The sequence below is a fragment of the Amblyraja radiata genome, chromosome 21 (genome assembly GCF_010909765.2).
Source record: "Amblyraja radiata isolate CabotCenter1 chromosome 21, sAmbRad1.1.pri, whole genome shotgun sequence".
Classification (NCBI taxonomy): Eukaryota; Metazoa; Chordata; class Chondrichthyes; order Rajiformes; family Rajidae; genus Amblyraja; species Amblyraja radiata.
Window position 1 is genome coordinate 7,311,474 of NC_045976.1, and position 24,478 is coordinate 7,335,951.

At 49.3% G+C, this 24,478-nt stretch overlaps 1 protein-coding gene across 1 annotated transcript in view; it reads left to right on the forward strand.

Annotated features, from left to right (window-relative positions):
- The window catches only part of itpr2 (inositol 1,4,5-trisphosphate receptor type 2), a 230,001-nt gene that overhangs the window by 69,312 nt on the left and 136,211 nt on the right, over positions 1-24,478 (forward strand). Inside the window, exons 6-12 of the mRNA XM_033039327.1 lie at positions 12,703-12,801; positions 13,998-14,081; positions 14,650-14,796; positions 16,516-16,611; positions 20,513-20,557; positions 21,367-21,518; positions 21,968-22,067. Of these exons, the coding sequence (XP_032895218.1) occupies positions 12,703-12,801; positions 13,998-14,081; positions 14,650-14,796; positions 16,516-16,611; positions 20,513-20,557; positions 21,367-21,518; positions 21,968-22,067 (723 nt within the window). The remainder of the gene's footprint in view (positions 1-12,702; positions 12,802-13,997; positions 14,082-14,649; positions 14,797-16,515; positions 16,612-20,512; positions 20,558-21,366; positions 21,519-21,967; positions 22,068-24,478) is intronic.

Consider the following 24,478-nt stretch of genomic DNA (forward strand, 5'->3'; position numbering starts at 1 on the left):
TCCCGTAGTCGGCGGCGTTCGGACCCTCTGCGTCGAGGCGATCCGCTCTGGCATCGGGGGGATGTTAGCTGCCCCGCGCCGGGCGATCAAACCTCGCGTCGGGGCTGGACGAACCTTCTGCGGCGTTGGAGCTCCCGACTAGCCTCTCCCGAGACTGTGAGCCCTTGATGGTAAGTCTGCAGGCCACGGTGGGAGCGATCCCAGGCAAGGGATCTGCTCCGATGGTAAGTCCGCAGAACCTGGATGGTAAGTCTTGGATGGAGTAGACTTGATGGGCCGAATGGCCTAATTCTGCTCCTATCACTTATGACCTTATGACCCTGTGACTCAGGACCTGGGAGCTGAGTCAATACTACTTTATTGTCACGTACTGAGGTACAGAGAAATGCTTTGCTTTGTTAAAATCATGTCGCAGACCTAACTTGGGCAGTACACAAGTGTGGCCACGTTTCTGGCACCGACATGGTTGCAAAAGTTCACCAAACAGTCATAGAGTGATACAGAGTGGAAACAGGCCCTTCGGCCCAACATGCCCACACTGACCAACATGTCCCAGCTGCACTAGTCCCACCTGCCTGTGCTTGGTCCATATCCCTCCAAACCTGTCCTAGCCATGTGGCAAATGTTTTATCTACTATCTACCGCCTGCCACCACACCTAGCAGAGCCTTTTTCCCGGGACGGCAGAATCTGGACCCAGATGGCATAGGTTGGAGGTGAGGGGGGAAAGATTTAATATGAATCTTAGGGGCAACTTTTCCTCACAGTGTGTGCATGGAATTCGGGCAGGTACTGTAAAAAACATTTATAAGACATTTGTGAAGGTGCATGGATGAGAAATATTCAGTAGGATATTGGTGAAATGTGGTGCGTATAGTACTTGGTACGGTACTTCATTTGTCACCTGTACCGTGGTGTAACAGTGGTACGCTGAGACAGTGGACACATTCAAGCTTGTGGACAAATGAGATTAGGTTAGATGGGGCATCTTGTTCAACATGAGCGAGTTGGGCCGAAGGGCCTGTTTCCATGTTGCCAGGACTAGAGGGTGTGAGCTATAGGGAGAGGTTGAGTAGGCTGGGTCTCTATTCCATGGAGTGTAGGAAGAAGAGGGGAGATCTTATAGAGGTGTATAAAACCATGAGAGGAATAGATCGGGTAGATGCACAGAGTCTTTTACCCAGAGTAGGGGAATCGAAGACTAGAGGACATAGGTTCGAGGTGAAGGGGAAAAGATGTAATAGCAATCTGAGAGGTAACATTTTCACACAAATGTATGGAACAAGCTGCCAAAGGAGGTAGTTGAGGCAGGGACTATCCCATCGTTTAAGAAACAGTTGGACAGGTACATGGATAGGATGGGTTTGGAGGGTTATGGAACAAGCGTAGGCAAGTGGGACTGGGGTAGCTGGGACATTGTTGGCCGGTGTGGGCTAGTTGGGCCGAAGGGCCTGTTTCTGTACTGTGTATCACTCTGCTACAACGCCCTTTCCAAACGAAAATATATTGAGCAGATCTTTTCTTCTATGTGTTAAAACGGGCGACTGGATCTGTCTGTGTACAGACAAAAGTTGGTGATAGTTGCAGAATAATGGGTGTCGAGGACTCGATGGGCCAAAGGGCCTGTGTCCATGCTGTATGACTCTATTAATGAGCCACTTTTGCCGAACCTCCAGCATCCATTGCTGGCTCCTCCCTCTGGTGAAGGCTCACTACTTGCTCATGGCTCAGTGTCACAGCTTGCGATAGTAGGACACAAAGTGCTGGAGTAACTCAGCGGGTCAGGCAGCATCTCTGGAGGCAAGGTGTCATAGTGTCTTACAGTGTGGAAACAGGCCCAACTTGCCCACACCGACCGACATGCCCCATCCACACTAGTCACACCTGCCAGCGTTTGGTCCATATCCCTCTAAACCGGTCCTATCCATGTCTAAATGTTTGTTAAACGTTGCGATAGACCCTGCCTCAACCACCTCCTCCAACAGTTTCATACACCCACCACCAGTTGTGTGAAAAGGTTACCCCTCAGATTCCTATTAAACCTTTCCCCCCCTCTCATGTTAAATCCATGTCTACTGGTTCTCGATTCCCCTACTCTGGGCAAGAGACCTTGTTCGTCTACCCGATCTATTCTTCTCATGATTTTGTACACCTCAACCCCCTCATCCTCCTGCGCTCCAAGGAACAGGTGACGTTTCAAGTTGGGACCCTTCTTCAGACTAATACCAAAACTAATTTGGGCTGAGATAGTGGGAGTTGAACTCACGACCTCCTAGATAATTGTCTGCTGTTGGATCCAGTGGGCCAAACGTAGCCACGACTGAAGCAACGTCTCCTTGTGAGTCTCTGACAAGTTATGGTTCTCAACACTTTTCCCATCTCTGTTTTCTTTGAATAAGTCACCTAGATCAAATCTTAGTTTAGTTTAGAGATACAGCGCGGAAGCAGGCTCTTCGGCCCACCTAGTCCGCAGCGACCAGCGTTCCCCTACACTAGCATGGTGCAGTGATGACACGGTGGCATAGCGGTAGAGTTGCTGCCTTACAGCGCCAGAGATCCTGGTTCAATCCTGTCTACGGGTGCTGTCTGTACGGAGTTTGTACGTTCTCCCCGTGACCTGCGTGGGTTTTCTCCAAGATCTTCGGTTTCCTCCCACACTCCGAAGACGTGCAGGTTTGTAGGTTAATTGGCTTTGGATAAGTGTAAATTGTCCCTAGTGGGTGTAGGATAGGGTTGATGCGCAGAGATCGCTGGTCCGCACAGACTCGGTGGGCCGAAGGGCCTGTTTCCACGTTGTATCTCCAAACTGAACTAAACTAGCACTCTCCTGCACACTAGGGACAATTTACAAATTTACCAAAGCCAATTAACCTACAAACCTGTACGTCTTTGGAGTGTGGGAGGGCCCAGAGAAAGCCCACATGGTCACAGGGTGCTGTCTGTACGGAGTTTCTGTGCCCTGTGGCATCACATACTGAGATGAGGAAAAACTTTCTTCACCCAGAGAGTTGTGAATCTGTGGAATTCTCTGCCACAGAAAGCAGTGGAGGCCAATTCACTGCATGTTTTCAAGAGAAAGTTGTATATATAGCTCTTAGGGCTAACGGAATCAAGGGATATGGGGAGAAGGCAGGAACGGGGTACTGATTCTGGATATTGAATGGTGGTGCTGGCTCAAAGGACCGAATGGCCTACTCCTGCACCTATTTTCGATGTTTCTATGTTTCTATATTTCTTCACCTAAGACGTATGTAACTCCCTGTCCAAGCCAGCAGACTCCGTACAGACAGCACCCGAAGTCAGGATCGATCACTGGTCTCTGGCGCTGTAAGGCAGCAACTCTACCGCTGCGCCACCGTGCCGCCCCCTAATATCCGGTGACATGAAATTCTTGGCAGTGTTTAGTTTAGTTTAGAGATCACTAACACTATTCTACACATACTATGGACAATTGACAATTATACCAAGCCAATTTGCCTACAAGCCTGCACATCTCCGGAGATAACCTACTAGGTCACAGAGAGAACGTACAAACTCCATACAGACAGCACCCGCAGTCAGGATCGAATCGGGATCTCTGGCGCTGTAAGGCAGCAACTCTAACGCTGCGCCACCATGCCCCTTTGTTTGCTTTCACGCCTACATTGGGCTGGTTTTGCGAGCTGAATCATGATAGCAGCTGCCCACGGACTTCCGGCCCTTGTCATGGTGTTGCTCTGAGCAGCTGCCGGGGGAAGTTCACTCAGCTGTTTATCAGGCCACTGCATCAATGTTGAACCGTTGCACAAGTAGGCTTGTGCACGATTTGTCTGACTCCTTGCACCACGGAGCAATGGCAAGGCTGAATCGGGAGTTTCCTTCCTATCTAGATTTCTGCCACGTCAACCTGATCTATTTCTCTCATGATTTTGTACACCTCTATAAGATTACCCCTCATCCTCCTGCACTCCAAGGAATAGGTGACATTTCAGGGATATTCAATATTCAGGAGGGATAGAGAGAAAGGAAAAGGAGGTGGGGTAGCGTTGCTGATTAGGGAGGAGATTAACGCAATGGAAAGGAAGGACATTAGTTTGCAGGATGTGGAATCGGTATGGGTAGAGCTGCGAAACACTAAGGGGCAGAAAACGCTGGTGGGTGTTGTGTACAGGCCACCTAACAGTAGTAGTGAAGTTGGAGATGGTATCAAACAGGAAATTAGAAATGCGTGCGACAAAGGCAAAACCGTTATAATGGGTGACTTCAATCTACATATAGATTGGGTGAATCAAATTGGCAGGGGTGCTGAGGAAGAGGATTTTTTGGAATGTATGCGGGATAGTTATCTAAATCAACATGTAGAGGAACCAACGAGAGAGCAGGCTATTTTAGACTGGGTATTGAGTAATGAGGAAGGGTTAGTTAGCAGTCTTGTTGTACGTGCCCCCTTGGGCAAGAGTGACCATAATATGGTTGAGTTCTTCATTAGGATGGAGAGTGACATTGTTAATTCAGAAACAATGGTTCTGAACTTAAAGAAAGGTAACTTTGAGGGTATGAGACGTGAATTGGCCAAGATTGACTGGCAATTAATTCTAAAAGGGTTGACGGTGGATATGCAATGGAAGACATTTAAAGACTGCATGGATGAACTACAAAAATTGTTCATCCCAGTTTGGCAAAAGAATAAATCAGGGAAGGTAGTGCATCCGTGGATAACAAGGGAAATCAGGGATAGTATCAAAGCGAAGGATGATGCGTACAAATTAGCCAGAAAAAGCAGCATACCGGAGGACTGGGAGAAATTCAGAGACCAACAGAGGAGGACAAAGGGCTTAATTAGGAAAGGAAAAATAGATTATGAAAGAAAACTGGCAGGGAACATAAAAACTGACTGCAAAAGTTTTTATAGATATGTGAAAAGAAAGAGATGAGTTAAAACAAATGTAGGTCCCTTGCAGTCAGAAACAGGTGAGTTGATCATGGGGAACAAGGATATGGTGGACCAATTGAATAACTACTTTGGTTCCGTCTTCACTAAGGAAGACATAAATAATCTGCCGGAAATAGCAGGGGACCGCGGGTCAAAGGAATTGGAGGAATTGAGTGAAATCCAGGTTAGCCGGGAAGTGGTGTTGGGTAAATTAAATGGATTAAAGGCCGATAAATCCCCAGGGCCAGATAGGCTGCATCCCAGAGTACTTAAGGAAGTAGCTCCAGAAATAGTGGATGCATTAGTAATAATCTTTCAAAACTCTTTAGATTCTGGAGTAGTTCCTGAGGATTAGCGGGTAGCAAACGTAACCCCACTTTTTAAGAAGGGAGGGAGAGAGAAAACGGGGAATTACAGACCAGTTAGTCTAACATCGGTAGTGGGGAAACTGCTAGAGTCAGTTATTAAAGATGGGATAGCAGCACATTTGGAAAGTGGTGAAATCATTGGACAAAGTCAGCATGGATTTACAAAAGGTAAATCATGTCTGACGAATCTTATAGAATTTTTCGAGGATGTAACTAGTAGCGTGGATAGGGGAGAACCAGTGGATGTGGTGTATCTGGACTTCCAGAAGACTTTCGACAAGGTCCCACATAAGAGATTAGTTTACAAACGTAGAGCACACGGCATTGGGGGTTCAGTATTGATGTGGATAGAGAACTGGCTGGCAAACAGGAAGCAAAGAGTAGGAGTAAACGGGTCCTTTTCACAATGGCAGGCAGTGACTAGTGGGGTACCGCAAGGCTCAGTGCTGGGACCCCAGCTATTTACAATATATATTAATGATCTGGATGAGGGAATTGAAGGCAATATCTCCAAGTTTGCGGATGACACTAAGCTGGGGGGCAGTGTTAGCTGTGAGGAGGATGCTAGGAGACTGCAAGGTGACTTGGATAGGCTGGGTGAGTGGGCAAATGTTTGGCAGATGCAGTATAATGTGGATAAATGTGAGGTTATCCATTTTGGTGGCAAAAACAGGAAAGCAGACTATTATCTAAATGGTGGCCGACTAGGAAAAGGGGAGATGCAGCGAGACCTGGGTGTCATGGTACACCAGTCATTGAAAGTGGGCATGCAGGTGAAGCAGGCAGTGAAGAAAGCGAATGGTATGTTAGCTTTCATAGCAAAAGGATTTGAGTATAGGAGCAGGGAGGTTCTACTGCAGTTGTACAGGGTCTTGGTGAGACCACACCTGGAGTATTGCGTACAGTTTTGGTCTCCAAATCTGAGGAAGGACATTATTGCCATAGAGGGAGTGCAGAGAAGGTTCACCAGACTGATTCCTGGGATGTCAGGACTGTCTTATGAAGAAAGACTGGATAGACTTGGTTTATACTCTCTAGAATTTAGGAGATTGAGAGGGGATCTTATAGAAACTTACAAAATTCTTAAGGGGTTGGACAGGCTAGATGCAGGAAGATTGCTCCCGATGTTGGGGAAGTCCAGGACAAGGGGTCACAGCTTAAGGATGAGGGGGAAATCCTTTAAAACCGAGATGAGAAGAACTTTTTTCACACAGAGAGTGGTGAATCTCTGGAACTCCCTGCCACAGAGGGTAGTCGAGGCCAGTTCATTGGCTATATTTAAGAGGGAGTTAGATGTGGCCCTTGTGGCTAAGGGGATCAGAGGGTATGGAGAGAAGGCAGGTACGGGATACTGAGTTGGATGATCAGCCATGATCATATTGAATGGCGGTGCAGGCTCGAAGGGCCGAATGGCCTACTCCTGCACCTAATTTCTATGTTTCTATGTTTCTATGTTTCAAGATGGGACCCTTCTTCAGACTAATACTAAAATTAATTCAGGCTGAGATAGTGGGAGTTGAACTCACGACCTCCTAGATAATTGTCTGCTGTTGGATCCAGTGGGTCAAACGTAGCCACGACTGAAGAAACGTCTCCTTGTGAGTCTCTGACAAGTTAGGGTTCTCAGCATTTATCCCATCTCTGTTTTCTTTGAATGAATCATCTAGATCAAATCTTAGTTTAGTTTAGAGATACAGCGCGGAAGCAGGCTCTTCGGCCCACCTAGTCCGCAGCGACCAGCGACCCCCATACACTAGCATGGTGCAGTGATGACACGGTGGCACAGCGGTAGAGTTGCTGCCTTACAGCGCCAGAGATCCTGGTTCGATCCCAACTACGGGTGCTGTCTGTACGGAGTTTGTACGTTCTCCCCGTGACCTGCGTGGGTTTTCTCCAAGATCTTCGGTTTCCTCCCACACTCCAAAGACGTGCAAGTTTGTAGGTTAATTGGCTTGGTGTAAATGTAACAGTGTCCCTAGTGTGTGCGGGGATGGCTGGTGGGTGTGAACTCGGTGGGCTGAAGGGTCGTTGTATCTCTAAACTAAAACTAAAAACCGTAACTAATGCACGCTTCTAACCACTCCTCTCAGGCACGTGTCTGTATTTACAGACTTTGGATTTTAGAGATACAGAGTGGAAACTGGGTCTTCAACCCACCGTGTCCGCGCCGACCAGCGATCACCACACACACTAACACGATGCTACACACTAGGGACAATTTACCATCTTTCCCGCAGCTCCTAACGGCCTCATGCAACTCCACTGATTCACGTACAAGGACGTGGTGTGTTGAAAATCCCTCTGGCAGAGACCAGATGCAGTTGTTAAATGTGAACGTAACAGGGTTTACATTGATGTCAATACCTTGGTGGTAACCTTATATGGAGTGTGTAATCCACACGTAACCACTGTGTAATGGGCCGTGAGGCACTTTAGACTTTACTTTAGACTTTAGAGTTACAGCACGGAAACAGGCCCTTTGACCCACCGAATCCATATTGACCAGCGATCACCTGTACACCAGCGCTATCCTAGACATTGGAGTCAATTTACAATTTTACTGAAGCCAATTAACCAACAAACCCGCACGTCTTTCGAGTGTGGGAGGAAACCGGAGAAAACCCACGCAGGTCACGGGGAGAACGTACCAACTCTGTACAGACAGCACCCGTAGTCAGGATCGAACCCGGGTCTCTGGCGCTGTAAGGCAGCAACTCTACCGCTGCGCCACCGTGCCGCCCCAGATTCATATTCATGGTGTGTTGAAAATCCCTTTAGAGATTACCTGATGCAGTTGTTAAATGCCAACTTAAGCAGAGTTCTCATTGATGTCAAGGCTTTTGGTGGTAACAGTCAATAGACAATAGGTGCAGGAGTAGGCCATTCGGCCCTTCGAGCCAGCACCGCCATTCAATGTGATCATGGCTGATCATCCCTAATCAGTACCCCGTTCCTGCCTTCTCCCCATATCCCCTGACTCCACTATTTTTAAGAGCTCTCTCTTGAAAGCATCCAGAGAACCCGCCTCCACCGCCCTCTGAGGCAGAGAATTCCACAGACTCACCACTCTCTGTGAGAAAAAGTTTTTCCTCATCTCAGTTCTAAATGGCTTACTCCTTATTCTTAAACTGTGGCCCCTGGTTCTAGACTCCCCCAACATGGGGAACATGTTTCATGCCTCTAGCGTGTCCAAACCCTTAATAATCTTATATGTTTCAATGAGATTTCCTCTCATCCTTCTAAACTCCAGAGTATACAAGCCCAGCTGCTCCATTCTCTCAACATTAGACCGTCCCGCCATCCCGGGAATTAGTCCTAGAGTCATAGAGTGATACAGCAAGGAAACAGCCTGTTCGGCCCAACTTGCCCAACATGTCCCATCTACACTAGTCCCACCTGCCTGCGTTTGGCCCTCATCCCTCTAAACCTGTCCTATCCATGTACCTATCCAAATGTTTCTTAAACGTTGCGATAGTTCCTGCAATAAGATAGTAATCTTAAATGCAGTGTTGTATTCCACACAATAACAGTACGACAGGACAAGAGATACTTATTGAACGTAGATGGGAGCATTATACAGCATCTGTATAAAGAGGAACAGAAGATAGACACAAAGTGCTGGAGTTACTCAGCGGGCCAGGCAGCATCTCTGGAGAAAAAGGATGGCTGATGTTTCGGGTAGAATCCTTCTTCAGACTGAAAGTAAAGGGGAGGGAAATGGATGGAGGTAGGAAATGGCCAGAACAAATCAATGTCGGCAACAGATGACCAAGGAAGGCCCAAGCTCAGAATGGCCCATTCGGAGTTAACTTTCAGTTCAGTTTTTGTGTTTATTGTCACGTGTACCGAGGTACAGCGAAAAGCTTTTGTTGCGTGCTAACCGGTCAGCGGAAAGACAATACATGATTACAATCGAGCCATCCACAGTGTACAGATACATGATAAGGGAATAATGTTTGGTGCAAGATAAATACAGTAAAATCCGATGAAAGATAGTCCGACATTTCTTGTCAGAACAAGTAAATATAAAACGTTTTTTGGTGACAGAGAAGGGGGAGGGATGGGGATAGGTAGGGCATAGGGAGGGAGACTCTGATAGGGAGTGTCTAAATGTGTCATTCTGGCCCTCAGCATCAGTTTGTGTAGGAAGGAACTGCAGACGCCGGTTTACACCGAAGATAGACACAAAATGCTGGAGTTACTCAGCGGGACAGGCAGCATCTCTAGAGAGAAGGAATGGGTGACGTTTCAGGTCGAGACCCTTCCTCTGACTGAGAGTCAGGGGAGAGGGAGACAGGATAGAGAAGGGTAAGGTGTGAAAACACAGATCAAAGGGGACAATGACCAAGGAAATGTAGAATGATCATGTGATAGGAGTAGAATTAGGCCATTCGGCCCATCGAGTCTACTCCGCCATTCAACCTTGGCTGATATATCTCTCCATCCTAACCCCATTCTCCTGCCTTCTCCCCATAACCCCTGACACCCGTACTAATCAAGAATCTATCTATCTCTGCCTTAAATATATCTGCTGACTTGGCCTCCACAGCCTTCTGTGGCAAAGAATTCCAAAGATTCACCACCCTCTGACTGAAGAAATTCCTCCTCATCTCATTCCAAAAAGAGCGTCCTTTAATTCTGAGGCTGTGACCTTTGGTCCTAGACTCTCCCACTAGTGGAAACATCCTCTCCACATCCACTCTATCCAGGCCTTTCACTACTGTATGTTTCAATGACTTCTAAACTCATGGTATGTAGTTAGCGGAGGGGAGAGAGCGTTTTTGTCCCTGTTATGTGTTGCTAATGGCAAGGCTGTTGGATGTTATATCAATTGCAAGGGAAAAGGCAGAGCCAGAATTCAAGAGATTAATTGCTGCAATGTGCCACCACAGATTGGTCTTTGAAAGACTAGAAATTCCAGTTTTCTTGTGGTGTCCAGGCCTCTCCTTTGTACAGAGTTGTCGGGGCGTATTTTGGCTTCAGCCACTGGGCTGTGGCAATGGGAACACAAGAAGAGGAGCTGCAGAAAAACCTGCCAGAAACTGCTGGAGGAACAGGGACAGTTCAGTCTGAAGAAGGGTTTCGGCCCGAAACGTCGCCTATTTCCTTCGCTCCATAGATGCTGCTGCACCCGCTGAGTTTCTCCAGCATTTTTGTCCACCTTCGATCTTCCAGCATCTGCAGTTCCTTCTTGAACACAGAGACTGTTCAGGGCTTAGTTTAAATATCCCTCTCTCTCCATCCCTCCCCCACCCAAGTCGCACCAGCTTCTCCTTTTACTTGTTTTCACCCAACAAACAGCCAAGAATGGCGTGTTTCCTATATCATTGTCACTTTTTTGCATATCTTTCATTCATTGTTCTTTATCTCTATATCTCTCATTTTACCTTATCCGGAACCAGTCTGAACAAGGGTCTCGACCCGAAATGTCACCCATTCCCTCTCTCCAGAGATGCTGCCTGTCCCGCTGAGTTACTCCAGCTTTGTGTGTCAGTCTTTAGTCTGGTTTAGTTTAGAGACACAGCGCGGAAACAGGCCCTTCGGCCCACCGAGTCTGCCCCAACCAGCGATCCCCGCACACTGACACGACCCTGCACACACTAGGGACAATTTTACATTTACATCAAACCAATTAACCTGCAAATGTGTACGTCTTTGGAGTGTGGTATCTCTGAGAAAACCCACGCAGGTCACAGGTCACGCAGCTCCCCTCCCCGCCTCCTCCATCTCCCCTCCCCCTCCCCCTCCCCTCCCCCTCCCCTCCCCTCCCCTCCCCCTTCCTCTCATCCTTCCCCTCCCCCTCCCCCTCCCCCTCCCCCTCCCCCTTCCTCTCATCCTTCCCCTCCCCCTCCCCCACTCTTTCTCCCTCTATCCCCCGTTCCCTCTCTCTCTCTTACCTCTCTCTTTTTCTCTCTCTCTGTCCCCCTCTCCCTCCCTCCCTCCCTCCCTCCCACCCTTCCTCCCTCCCTTTCACTCTCTGCCCCACTCTCCCCCTCTCCCACTCTTTCTCCCTCTATCCCCCGTTCCCTCTCTCTCTCTTACCTCTCTCTTTTTCTCTCTCTCTGTCCCCCTCTCCCTCCCTCCCTCCCTCCCTCCCACCCTTCCTCCCTCCCTTTCACTCTCTACCCCTCTCTCCCCCTCTCCCACTCTCTCCCTCTACTTCTCTTTCTCCCTCTCCCTCCCTCTCTCTCTCTCTCCCTTCACCACTCTCCCCTCCCACTCCCTCTCCAAATATCTCCTCTCTCTCTCTCTCTCTCTACCTCGTCTGCCCTCCCCCTCTCCTCCCTCACTCATCCCCTCACTCATTCCTCTAACACACCCAGTACCAAAGATCCTATAGCAAGCAAGATAGATCACTCGACGAAAAAGACGTTCATGGGCAGATTCATGGGTCATTTTCGGCCCCATTTCCGTAACCGGCTTCCGTCTCCGCACCAAAGATCCCATAGCGGAGCAAAGATACTAGTGCGGAGACGGAAGCCGGTTACGGAAACATCCTCGTAAAAATCAAAGTTCTTTGGGAAAAATCTTCTCCTCATTTTCAGAATTATAATTTATTAACACAAACTGTTTCCCCCGCAACGTTGATTACACTGCGAGTCGGGTCGGGTTACCCAAATGGATGAAAAAAAGGCCCACGTTCCGCTCCGTTGCGTACTACACGTCAGCCCATTGCATTTAGAAGGAGTAGTCTATCTTGCTTGCTATAGGATCTTTGCCCAGTACCCCCTTGCATCCCCACCCCCTCGCGCTCATCCTGACCCCACCCCTCCCCCTCTCCCATTGATCACCCATTCACACTTCTTCCATGTTATCCCACATTCTCATGCTGCCTGTCCCACTGAGTTACTCCAGAGTTTTGTGTCTATCTTCGGTGTAAACCAGCATCTGCAGTTCCTTCCTACAAAACCTATCACTCTCTGCTTTTGCAATACCCAGTGACTTGGCCTCCACAGCCCTCTGTGGCAATGAGTTCCACAGATTAACTACCCTCTGACTAAAGGGGCTCTCCCACTGTACGAGGTAATTCAAGAGCTCTCCAGAGTTTAAAAAAAAATCAAACTCGTGGTAAGCACGTAGAATGTACGTAGCGGGTACGTCGGAGCTCGGGATGTCTCTTAGCGGCTCGTAACGCTAACGGCAGGTACTCGGGAAACGCGGTAAGCTCGTGAAGACTCGTGAAGATTTTTTCAACACGTTGAAAAATGTCCACGAGAGCCCCGAGTACCTACGAGCGGCCATTACCGTAATTCTCCGAGTTCGAATCAGGGGAAACTCGGGAGAACTCTTTGAATGAACTCGTATAGTCTTTAAGAAGTTCCTCCTCACCTCCTTTCTAAAAGAGTGCCCTCTAAAGGTTGTGGTGGGTTGGCCAGAGGCGTTGTGTACGGGTTGCTAACAGTGGCTGTTTCTCTGTGCCCAGGTGGTTGTGGGAGACAAGGTGGTGCTGAACCCGGTGAATGCCGGGCAACCTCTACACGCCAGCTGCCACGAGCTGCTGGACAACCCCGGCTGCAAGGAGGTAAGTCTATCATTGCACTTTGTACTAGTCTACCATTGTGCTGATCTAGGCCAGTGGTTCCCAACCTTTTTTTAGCTCATGGCCCCCTTGGGATCTTTTAATTTTTCTGTGGCCCCCCCTGACATTATTAGCAGAAAAAAAGTACTTCAATATTATAATACCTTCCATAAAAATATCAGTGTCTATTAATTGCACATATATTCTCTTTTATTCTATTCCACAAACATCAAAAATATTTTGTGGGTTCAATAAAACAACCATTTATAATCATACATTAAAAATATATTTCAACTACATAGATTTAAATTTATTAGAACTGAAATTTAGGAGGCAACTTTAGGAGGTAGCTCTGTGGCCCCCTTCATTGAACCTGTGGCCCCCTAAATCCCAAACTTTTTCTGTGGCCCCACTGAAATTTGCCATGGCCCCTTTGCCATATGGCCCCAGGTTGGGAATCACTGATCTAGAGTAAGACTTTAGACACAAAAAGCCGGAGTAACTCAGTGGGACAGGCAGCATCTCCGCAGAGAAGGATTGGGTGAGACGTTTCTTGCCCCACCCTGGTTACCAGAACGACATCAATCCTGGATTAGAGGTGGATTAGTTACAGGGAGACACATTGGACTTTAGAGATGCAGCACGGAATCGGGCCCCTCGGCCCACCGTGTCCGCGCCGACCAGTGATCAGCCTGTACACTGGCACTATCCTACACACGAGGGACAATTTTATCATTTTTACCGAAGCTAATTTACCTACAAACCTGCACGTCTTTGGAGTGTGGGGGGAAACCGGAGCACCCGGAGAAAACCCACGCAGGTCACGGGGAGAACGTGCAAACTCCGTACAGACAGCGCCCGTAGTCGGGATCGAACCCGGGTCTTCGGCGCTGTGAGGCAACGGCTCTCCCGCTGCGCCACCGTGCCGTCGGGGATCCACCTTTGTTCCCGCAGCTGACCTCGAGGGTGGGGTAGGCCAGACCCTAGACCCCGGTTCCCTCTCCCCTCCCACCAGCCTCGTTCCTCGCCGACTCCATCCTCCCGGTCTCTGGTCTTCAGGGGATGAGCAGCGGTAGCTCGCTGGGCTCCCCCTACATGTTGCCGTCGTTGGGGGACGAGCAGCGGCTGGCCGTTTCACGTTGTGCGTTCTGTGTTTCGGGCTTGCGGTGAGGAAATTCACGGGCATTTCTCAATTCCAGGTGAACGCTGTGAACTGCAACACCAACTGGAAGGTCGCACTCTTCATGAAGTACAGTGATTACCGTGACGATGTTCTTAAAGGGGTCAGTGATGTCCTCCCCTCTCTCCTCCTCTCCTCTCCTCCCATCCCCACCCATCCTCCTGCCATTCCCTACGCCCCCCTCTCTCCCCATATCCTCCCATCCTCTCTCCACCACTCTCCTCTCCTCCCATCCCCCTCCTCTCCTTCCATCCTCTCCCCTCCCCCTCCCCTCTCCTCCTATCTCCCCTCCCCGCCTCTCCTCCTATTCCCTCTCCTCGCATCCACTCTCCCCTTCTCTCCACTCCTCTCCTCTCCTCTCCTCCTCTCTCCTCCCATCCCCGCTTCTCTCCTTTCCCCTCCTCTCCTCTCCTCTCCTCCCATCCCCTCATCTCTCCTCTCCCCTCCTCTCCTCTCCCCTCTCCTCTCCTCCCCTCTCCTCCCATCCCCTCATCTCTCCTCTCCCCTCTCCTCTCCTCCTCTCTCCTCCCATCTCCTCTCCTCTCCTCCCACCCCCTCTCCTGCCATTCCCTCCCCTCCCCTCCCCTCTCCTCTATACTCCCCTCTCCTCCCAGGCCACCCGCAGCCTCCGCGGTGTAACCTGAAGGGTTTTGTTGCTTGCCGTTGTGCAGGGTGACGTGGTGAGGCTGTTCCACGCCGAGCAGGAGAAGTTCCTCACTTGTGATGAGTACAAGAAGAAGCAGCACATCTTCTTGAGGACCACTCTACGCCAGTCAGCCACCTCAGCCACCAGCTCCAAGGCCCTCTGGGAAGTTGAGGTAAAACTCACTAGCGCATTACTCATAGAGTCATAGAGTGGTAATAATAATAATAATAATAATATTATTTCTATAGCACATTTAAAAACAACTCCCGTTGACCAAAGTGCGGTACATCAGTGCAGATACTAATGTGCTACATACAGTGGTACACAGACCTAACAATACATACATAAACTGTTTACAGCGCCCCCTCAGAGGGGCTCAAAAACGCTAGGGAGTAGAAATAAGCTTTGAGTCGTGACTTAAAGGAGTCGATGGAGGGGGCAGTTCTGATGAGGAGAGGGATGCTGTTCCACAGTGTAGGTGCCGCAACCGCAAAAGCACGGTCGCCCCTGAGCTTATACCTGGACCGTGGGATAATCAGTAGCCCCAAGTCGGCCGACCTGAGGCACCTGGAGGTATAATGGTGGGTTAGAACATTTTTGATATAGTGGGGGGGGGTGGGGGGGGGGGGGGGGGGGGGCGGGGGGCAAGCCTGTTAAGGGCTTTGTATACGAATAAGAGGAGCTTGAAGTTGACTCTGTACCATACTGGGAGCCAGTGGACAGAGCCCAGAATCCGGGTGATGTGGTCTCTTTTACGGGTGCCCGTCAGAAGTCTCGCTGCGGCGTTTTGGACCAATTGCAGGCTGGACAGGGATGATTGGCTGATGCCAGTGATAGAGTGCGGAAACTGGCCCTTCGGCCCAACTTGCCCACGCCAACCAACATGTCCCATCGACACTAGTCTCACCTGCCTGTATTTGGCCCATATCTCTCCAAACCTGTCCTGTCCAAGCACCGAGCTCTCACAAGCCCTTGGTGGGGTGGGGTTCCCAGGCACATCCACTCAGACCACGTACTAGAAAATCAATTACTCATGAATCACCCACACATTTCTCAGGGGCGTTTCACCCCAATGTTGTGTAGGAGGGAACTGCGGATGCTGGTGTACACTGAAGATAGACACAGAAGCTGGAGTAACTCAGTGGGACAGACAGCATCGCTGGAGAGAAGGGATGGGCGATGTTTCGGGTCCAGAGCAATGGGTCAGAGGAGAGATCTCTTGTTTTCACACCTTACCCTTTCATCTTTCATATCTCTATGTCTCCCTCTCCCCTGACTCTCAGTCTGAAGCCCCTATGTTGATTTACTGCTCCCCCCTCCCCCCCCGTTTGACAACATTACACCAGACCCATTGTGTTTGGTATGAGTGGTTGCTTGAAAAATGCATCGAGTCCACTTCGAACATCCATCACCACAGTGGCACCACAGTGGCACAGCGGTAGAGTTGCTCTGAGACCCGGGTTCGATCCTGACTACGGGTGCTGTCTGTACGGAGTTTGTACGTTCTCCCCGTGACCACGTAGATGCTCTGGTTTCCTCCCACACTCCAAAGACGTGCAGGTTTGTAGGTTAATTGGCTTATTTGAGAGTTGTAAATTGTCCCTGGTGTGTGTAGCACAGTGCCAGTGTACGGGGATCACCGGTCTGTGCAGACTCGGGCCTGTTTCTGTGCTGTGTTTGTAAAACTAAAAACACAAACTACTGTAAATAATTGACTGAAGTTTGTGCTGCATCTCTAAACGGAACTAAAGTAAACTACCTGGTCCTAGCACTTGACATGTCCACCCTGTGAGAATGGTTGTGACTGTCTACGCTATCTATGCCTCTCATCATTTGATGTACAAAGCTCTCCTGGATGTCCGGTTAATTGAAGGGTTTTCTCCTGCTGCAGGTGGTGCATCATGACGCATGTCGGGGCGGTGCAGGACATTGGAATAGTCTGCTACGATTCAAGCATCTCGCTACAGGGAACTACTTGGCAGCTGAGGTAGGGAGAGTATTGCTGTGCTTGGGGTAGCTACCCCACACGCTCCAGACTGGTATATGTACGCGGAGGAATGAATGAATGAATGAATGAGTGAATGAGTGAATGAGTGAGTGAGTGGGTGAATGAGTGAGTGGGTGAGTGGGTGAGTGAGTGAGTGAGTGAGTGAGTGGGTGAGTGGGTGAGTGAGTGAGTGAGTGAGTGAGTGGGTGAATGAGTGGGTGAGTGAGTGAGTGAGTGAGTGAGTGAGTGAGTGAGTGAGTGAGTGAGTGAGTGAATGAATGAATGAATTAATGAATTAATGAATTAATGAGTGAGGGAATGAAAGAATGAATGAGTGAATGAACGAATGAATGAGTGAGTGAGTGAGTGTGAATGAGTGTGAGTGAGTGAGTGTGAGTGAGTGAGTGTGAGTGAGTGTGAGTGAGTGAGTGTGTGTGAATGAGTGTGAGTGAGTGAGTGTGTGAGAGTGTGAGTGAGTGAGTGTGAGTGAGTGAGTGTGAGAGAGTGAGTGTGAGTGAGTGAGTGTGAGTGAATGAGTGTGAGTGAATGAGTGTGAGTGAGTGAGTGAGTGAGTGTGTGTGAATGAGTGTGTGTGAGTGAGTGTGTGAATGAGTGTGAGTGAGTGAGTGTGAGTGAGTGAGTGTGAGTGAATGTGAGTGAGTGTGTGTGAATGAGTGTGAGTGAATGAGTGTGAGTGAGTGTGAGCAAGTGAGTGTGAGTGAGTGAGTGAGTGTGAGTGTGAGTGAATGAGTGTGAGTGAATGAGTGTGAGTAAGTGTGAGTGCGTGAGCGAGTGTGAGTGTGAGTGAGTGTGTGTGTGAATGAGTGTGAGTGAGTGAGTGAATGAGTGTGTGTGAATGAGTGTGAGTGAGTGTGAGTGTGAGTGAGTGAGTGATTGAGTGAGTGAGTGAGTGAGTGAGTGAGTGAGTGAGTGAAACTTTATTGTCACATGTGACAAGTCACAGTGAATATCTTTGTTTTGCATGCCCAAGGTATGCATAGAGTCACCACATAAAGGGCTCAGACTAAGTTACAAGTATCCCATTTTAACACAAACCATTTGTACCATGTTCCATTTATGGTTCCCCCACTCCGGGTCCCCCTTTGTTTGGGCCCTCACTTCAAACCGATCCTCAATTCCCGAATCAGAGTCCTCCTTTGTAATGTGTGGTCGTAGGAATAAAAATAAAAATACACAAAATGCCGGAGTAACTCAGCGGGACAGGCAGCATCTCTGGAGAGAAGGAATGGGTGATGTTTCGCCTCGCGTGGAGACCCTTCTTCAGACTTATAATTATGTTCTATTGGTTTAGCAGCTGATTTTATTCACATCTCTCGTGAACACAAAGGGAGTGATCTCCTTACATCACACCTGCTCTCTCCACATCAATCTCCCTAACGATGTTGTCCTGATTTCACCAATTTGCTGCCTGATCCCAATAGGTTTCCGTTTGAAACTCCAATACTCCGCCACACCTCTAGATTCAGGAACAGTTTCATCCCAGCTGTTATCAGGCGACTGACCCATCCTACCAACAACTAGAGAGCTGTCCTGAACTACCATCTACCTCTTTTGAGACCCTCAGACTATCATTAATCGGACGTTATTGGATTTTATAGAGTCCTAGAGAGTCATAGAGTGAAGCAGCATGAAAACAGGCCCTTCGGCCCAACTTGCCCACACCGACCAACATGTACCATCTCCACTAGTCCCACCTGCCTATGTTTGGCCCATATCCCATCAAAACTGTCCTATCCATGTACCTGTCTAAATGTTTCTTAAACGTTGCGATAGTCCCTGTTCTTCTCTGGCAGCTATCTCCTCTGGCAGCTCGTTCCATACGCCCACCATCCTTTGTGTGAGAAAGTTACCACTCAGGTTCTTATTAAATCTTTCATTTCCTTAAGGTGCATCCCCTTCACCTTAAACCTATGTCCTCTGGTTCTCGATTCCCCTACTCTGGGAAAGAGACTCTGTATGTCCACCCGATCTAGTCCTCTCATGATTTTATACCCCTCTATAAGATCACACCTCATCCTCCTGCGCTCCAAGGAATAGAGTCCCAGCCTACTCAACCTCTCCCTATAGCTCAGGCCCTCGGGTCCTGGCAACATCCTCATAAATATGCTCTGTGCCCTTTCTAACTTGACAACATCTTTCCTATCAGGACATCTTTCCTATAATATTTCCCAGAACAGAACACAATTCACTAAATGCAGCCTCACCAATGTCTTACGTAACCGCAACGTGACCTCCCAACTTCCATACTGTAAATGGCACTAGCTCAGATAGGCAACATGGTTGTTTAGGGCAGAAGGGCCTGTTTTCAAGCTGTAACTCCATGACGGCCATCTTTGAACCCGGCTCACTGGAGGTGTGAGTTAGCAGCTGTACAGACGCACCACACTTATAAATATAATACATGAACCTTGATCAGTCTGAGTGTGAGGGAGATTCTCAGGAGTGGACATTCGTACTTTATTTCTTCAAGATAAATGGTCCCCATTACTTCATATCAACAAGTTGATGATGGCGGCACGGTGGCGCAGTTGTAGAGTTGCCTCCTCACAACGCCAGAGACACAGGTTCGATCCCGACTACGGGTGCTGTCTGTACGGGGTTTGTACGTTCTCCCCGTGACCTGCTTGTTTTTCTCCGAGATCTTCTCCGAGATCTTCGGTTACTTCCCACACTCCAAAGACGTACAGGTTTGTAAGTTAATTGGCTTGGTTTAAATGTAAATTGCCCCTACTGTGTGTAGGATAGTGTTAGTGTGCAGGCATCGCTGGCCAGTGCGGACTCAGTGGGCCGAAGGGCCTGTTTCCGCGCTGTATCTAAACTAAACTAAAGTTAACTAATCTTTTCCGTTCTTTTCCGTAATACTTGTGTCCCCTGGCTGTAAGTTCGGTTTTGTTCGGCTAATGAGTTTGAGTTTAGATTATTGTCACGTGTACCGAGGTACAGTGAACAGCTTTTGTTGCGTGCTAGCCAGTCAGCGGAAAGACAATACATGATTACAACCGAGCCATTCACAATATACAGATACATGATAAAGGAAATAGATAGACAATAGACAATAGGTGCAGGAGTAGGCCATTCGGCCCTTTGAGCCAGCACCGCCATTCACTGTGATCATGGCTGATCATCCACAATCAGTACCCCGTTCCTGTCTTCGCCCCCAATATCCCTTGACTCCGCTATATTTAAGAGCTCTATCCAACTCTCTCTTGAAAGCATCCAGAGAATGAGCCTCCACTGCCTTCTGAGGCAGTGAATTCCACACATTCACAACTCTCTGGGTGAAAACGTTTTTCCTCATCTCCGTTCTAAATGGCTTACCCCTTATTCTTAAACAGTGTGGGCCCTGGATCTGGACTCCCCCAACATCGGGAACATGTTTCCTGCGTCTAGCGTGTCCAAACCCTTAATAATCTTATATGTTTCAATAACATTTAGTGCAAGATAAAATCCAGTAAAGTCTAATCTAATGTAGTCTGAGGGGGGTCTCCAATGAGATAGATAGTAGCTCGGAACTGCTCTCTGGTTGTGGGAGGATGAATCAATAGCCTGATTACAGAGAATTTGTCAACATGTTGCCCCTGGACTTGTTTGTCTCTGTAGTGTGTGTGGTCCGTGCCTGATAGAGACAGGTGGAGTTGCTGCCAGCAAACCATGCAACCTGTGAGGAAGGTAGACAAAAATGCTGGAGAAACTCAGCGGGTGCAGCAGCATCTATGGAGCGAACTGCTTCAGTTCGCTCCATAGATGCTGCTGCACCCGCTAAGTTTCTCCAGCATTTTTGTCTTCTTTCGATTTTCCAGCATCTGCAGTTCCTTCCTCAACCTGTTCACCTCCATCACCTCCAGCGTCAAGTGTCTCTAATCCACTTTACCTTTTTCAGCTTAACCCCGATTACCGAAACGACCAGTTGGAATCAAAGGGAGTGGTGAGTGGACACACTTTGATCCAGTTTTACCTGTCCGGTTAGTCTTAGTTTAGATGAGTTCAGAGATACAGCGTGGAAACGGGCTCTTCCGTCCACCGAGTCCACGCCGACCAGCGATCCCCGCACGCCAACACCATCCTACACACACACACACACACACTAGGGATGATTTACTATTTTACCAAAGCCAATTAACCAATTATACCTGTTTTGTATGGAATATATTATTCTTGCAATAATTGATCAAATCTATTTTTGTTTAAAAAAACGAACACTATCCTACACACACCAGGGACAATTTACAATTTTCACCGAAACCAATTAGCCTATAAACCTGTACGTCTTTGGAGTGTGGGAGGAAACCGGAGATCCCGGAGAAAACCCACTCAGGTCACGGGGAGAACGTGCAAACTCCATACAGACAGCACCCGTGGTCACGAACAAACCCGGGTCTCTGGCGCAGTAAGGCAGCAACTCTACCGCTGCGCCACCGTGCAACAGTTTAAAGATGAGGGGGCATAAGTTTAAAGGAGATATGCGGGGCAAGTTTCCTTTTACGCAAAGAGAGTGGTGTCTGAAACAGGTTGCCTGGGGCGGTGGTGGAGGCAGATAGAATAGTGGCGTTTAGACAGGCGCATGGATATGCAGGGATATGGAGCATGTGGTGGTTAGTTAATCTTTGCGTCAATGCCAGCACGGACACGGTGGGCCGAAGGGCCTGTTCCTGTGCTGTGTTCTACATTCTGTGACAATCTGCGCCTGTGATCTTGCCTGTGCCATCTACTCCAGCCGCTTCTCTTCACTTCCAGGGCGAGAGGGACGGGCTCCCAGTCAAAAGCAAGCGGCAGCAGGTGGAGAAGATTATCTACACGCTGGTGTCCGTCCCCCACGGCAACGACATCGCCTCCCTCTTCGAGCTAGACAGCACCACGCTACAGAGGGCCGACTCCCTGGTGCCCAGGTAACTCTCACCACCCCTCCCCCCCCCTCACTCCCTGGTCCACAGGTAACTCTCCCCCCCCGCTCACTCCCTGGTCCACAGGTAACTCTCCCCCCCCCCTCACTCCCTGGTCCCCAGGTAACTCTTCCCCCATCTCCCTGGTCTCCATGGTAACTCTTCCACGTGGCACAACACTTAAAACGGTCCCCAAGTTCCAGCAGGTTGCAATGTGAGACCCTCGTGCAGCTGTTACTCCCTTTAAAAATATTTTGCCCGTAAGTGTTCCTACACGACTTTTCTTTAGACTTTGCAGATACAGCGCAGAAACTGGCCCTTTGGCCCGCCCCGCCGCGCCCATGCTATCCAGCGATCGCCCCGTACACATGTTGGTGGGTGTGGGCGAGTTGGGCCGAGGGGCCTGTATGACAGGCGAGTATTGGTTTGACGGCGTTCTTGTTGACTCTCTGCAGGAACTCGTACGTTAGATTGAGGCATCTCTGCACCAATACGTGGGTCACCAGCGGCAACATCCCCATCGACACGGAGGAAGAACGGCCAGTTATGCTCAAGGTGCAGTGCAGATTGGGACTGGATGGTCCTCCTGTTTGTTTGTTTAACCCCCCCCTCCCCCCCCACCACGGGCTGTTTAGTTTAATTTTTAATTTCCACAGATGCTGACTGACCCGCACCCTCGTACTTTATTTAATTTCGTTTAGTGCAGAGATACAGCACAGAAACAGGCCCTTCGGCCCAACCATCCAGCAATCCCCGTACACTAGCACTGTCCTATGAGTGGCACGGTGGCGCAGCGGTAGAGTTGCTGCCTCACAGCGCCAGAGATCCGGGCCTCGGGTTCGATCCCGACTACGGGTGTACGGAGTTTGTACGTTCTCCCCGTGACCTGCGTGGGTTTTGTCCGAGATCTTCGGTTTCCTCCCACACTCCAAGTTTGTAGGTAGTGTGTGGTTTGGTATAAATGTAAATTGTTCCCAGTGTGTGTAGGATAGTGTTAATGTGCGGGGACCCCTTGTCGGTGCGGACTCGGTGGGCCGAATGTCCTGTTTCCATGCTGTACATCTAAACTATACACCAGGAACAATTTACAATCTTTACCGAAGCCAATTAACCTACAGGTTGAGGCAAGTACTATTGCAAGGTTTAAGAAACATTTAGACAGGCACATGGATAGGACAGGTTTAGAGGGATCTGGGCCAAAGGCAGGCTGGGCGCGGCTGGCAGATGAAATGGGCCGCACCTGTTAATTAACCAGCCTTGGCATCTCAGCCCTCGGGATCTAGGTCAACGTGCGCTCCCTCAGAGACGGCCTCTCGCCATTTCTCCACGCTTTGGCACGACATTTTAAGCATCGTGACAGCATTCGGCCCTTGGCCTTCACTGTCAGATTGGTGGAACAGCACCTCATATTTCACCTGGGCAGCTTACACCCCAACGGTATGAACATTGACTTCTCCAACTTGAAGTAGCCCTCTCTCTCCGTCCCTCCCCCATCCTAGTTCTCTGACCAGTCTGACTGTCCTGATTAAATATTTCTTTGTTTGCCTCACTGTCACCTTCCCCTCACGAACAATGAACCGTTCTACGTTTTCCTTGGACTTTGTCCCCTTTGATCTTTCGTTTTCACACCTTACCCTTCCAGATCTCTCGTTCCCCTCTCCCCTGACTCTCAGTCTGAAGAAGGGTCTCCGCCCGAAACGTCACCCATTCCTTCTCTCCGCAGGTGCTGCCTGACCCGCTGAGTTACTCCAGCATTTTGTGTGAAATGAACCTGATGTGATGAGTAGATTCGTACACTGTTCCACGGTAGAATGTTGCAGGAACAGTTGTCAGGGCCAGAGCATGTTTAAAGAGATGTCAGCATTAATATCACACATTAAATCGTGACTGTGTGCTTAGTTGCCAATGCCAGCAAATAACACTCAGAACCATTCAACCACTCAGATTGAACAGCGGAGTAGACTTGATGGGCCGAATGGCCTCATTCTGCTCTTAGAACGTATGAATGTGAACAATTCCAAGTTGCCCGTCCCATGACCACTTGCCCTGACCAAGTCCCAGTTGCCCAGACACATCCTTTTCCCTTAACAAGGAGCTTTTATTCAATTAAAACACACCCCAGAGTAATAACAAAGTCCAGACTGCCTTTGGCAGTTTACAAACACCAATCAAACAGTCAGATTGGGCAGTCACGGTGGCACAGCGGTAGAGGTGTTGCCGTACAGCAAAATGCAGCACCAGAGACCCAGGTTCCATCCCGACTACATGGTGCTGTCTGTATGGAGTTTGTACGGTCTCCCCGTGACCTGCGTGGGTTTTCTCCGAGATCTTCGGTTTCCTCCCACACTCCAAAGACGTGCAGGTTTGTAGGTTAATGGGCTTGGTAAATGTAAAATTGTCCAAATTGACTGCCCTGCCGACTACAAAATTCAGAAGGTTCAGAAGGTTCAGTTATCAGATTACAACGTTGTCAACTTTATCTGCCACACACGCGACCCCCCCCCGCGGCCACCAGCGTTCACGGAAAGTCTCCAGAGTCCCCGTGGCCACCGCGTGCTCCCTCTCCAGCGACACTTGCGGGCACGGACGTAGGCCCGGAAGAGCGGCAGGCAGTTGACTCGGGCAGAAGCCTGGACTGCCCGCTGACAGGACCCGCAAGTGGCCATCTTGACCCAAGCCCAGGAATAAACCGGCAGGGAGATTCCCCCCACCCTCCCTCCTGACCCCCCCCTCCCCCATCCTGACCCTCCCCTCCTCTCCTCCATATAGAATGACCAAAAATCAGGAGCGTGGGCTGGAATGCAGGCGAAACGTGAGGAGCAGCCCCTTCAGATACTCGTACAGAGAGCCACCCTCTGCATGGTCGCTCTAGTACAAGGATGTTGCCCGGATCTTTACGAGCATGTAGCCAGGACTAGAGGGTGTGAGCTATAGGGAGAGGTTGAGCAGGCTGGGTCTCTATTCCT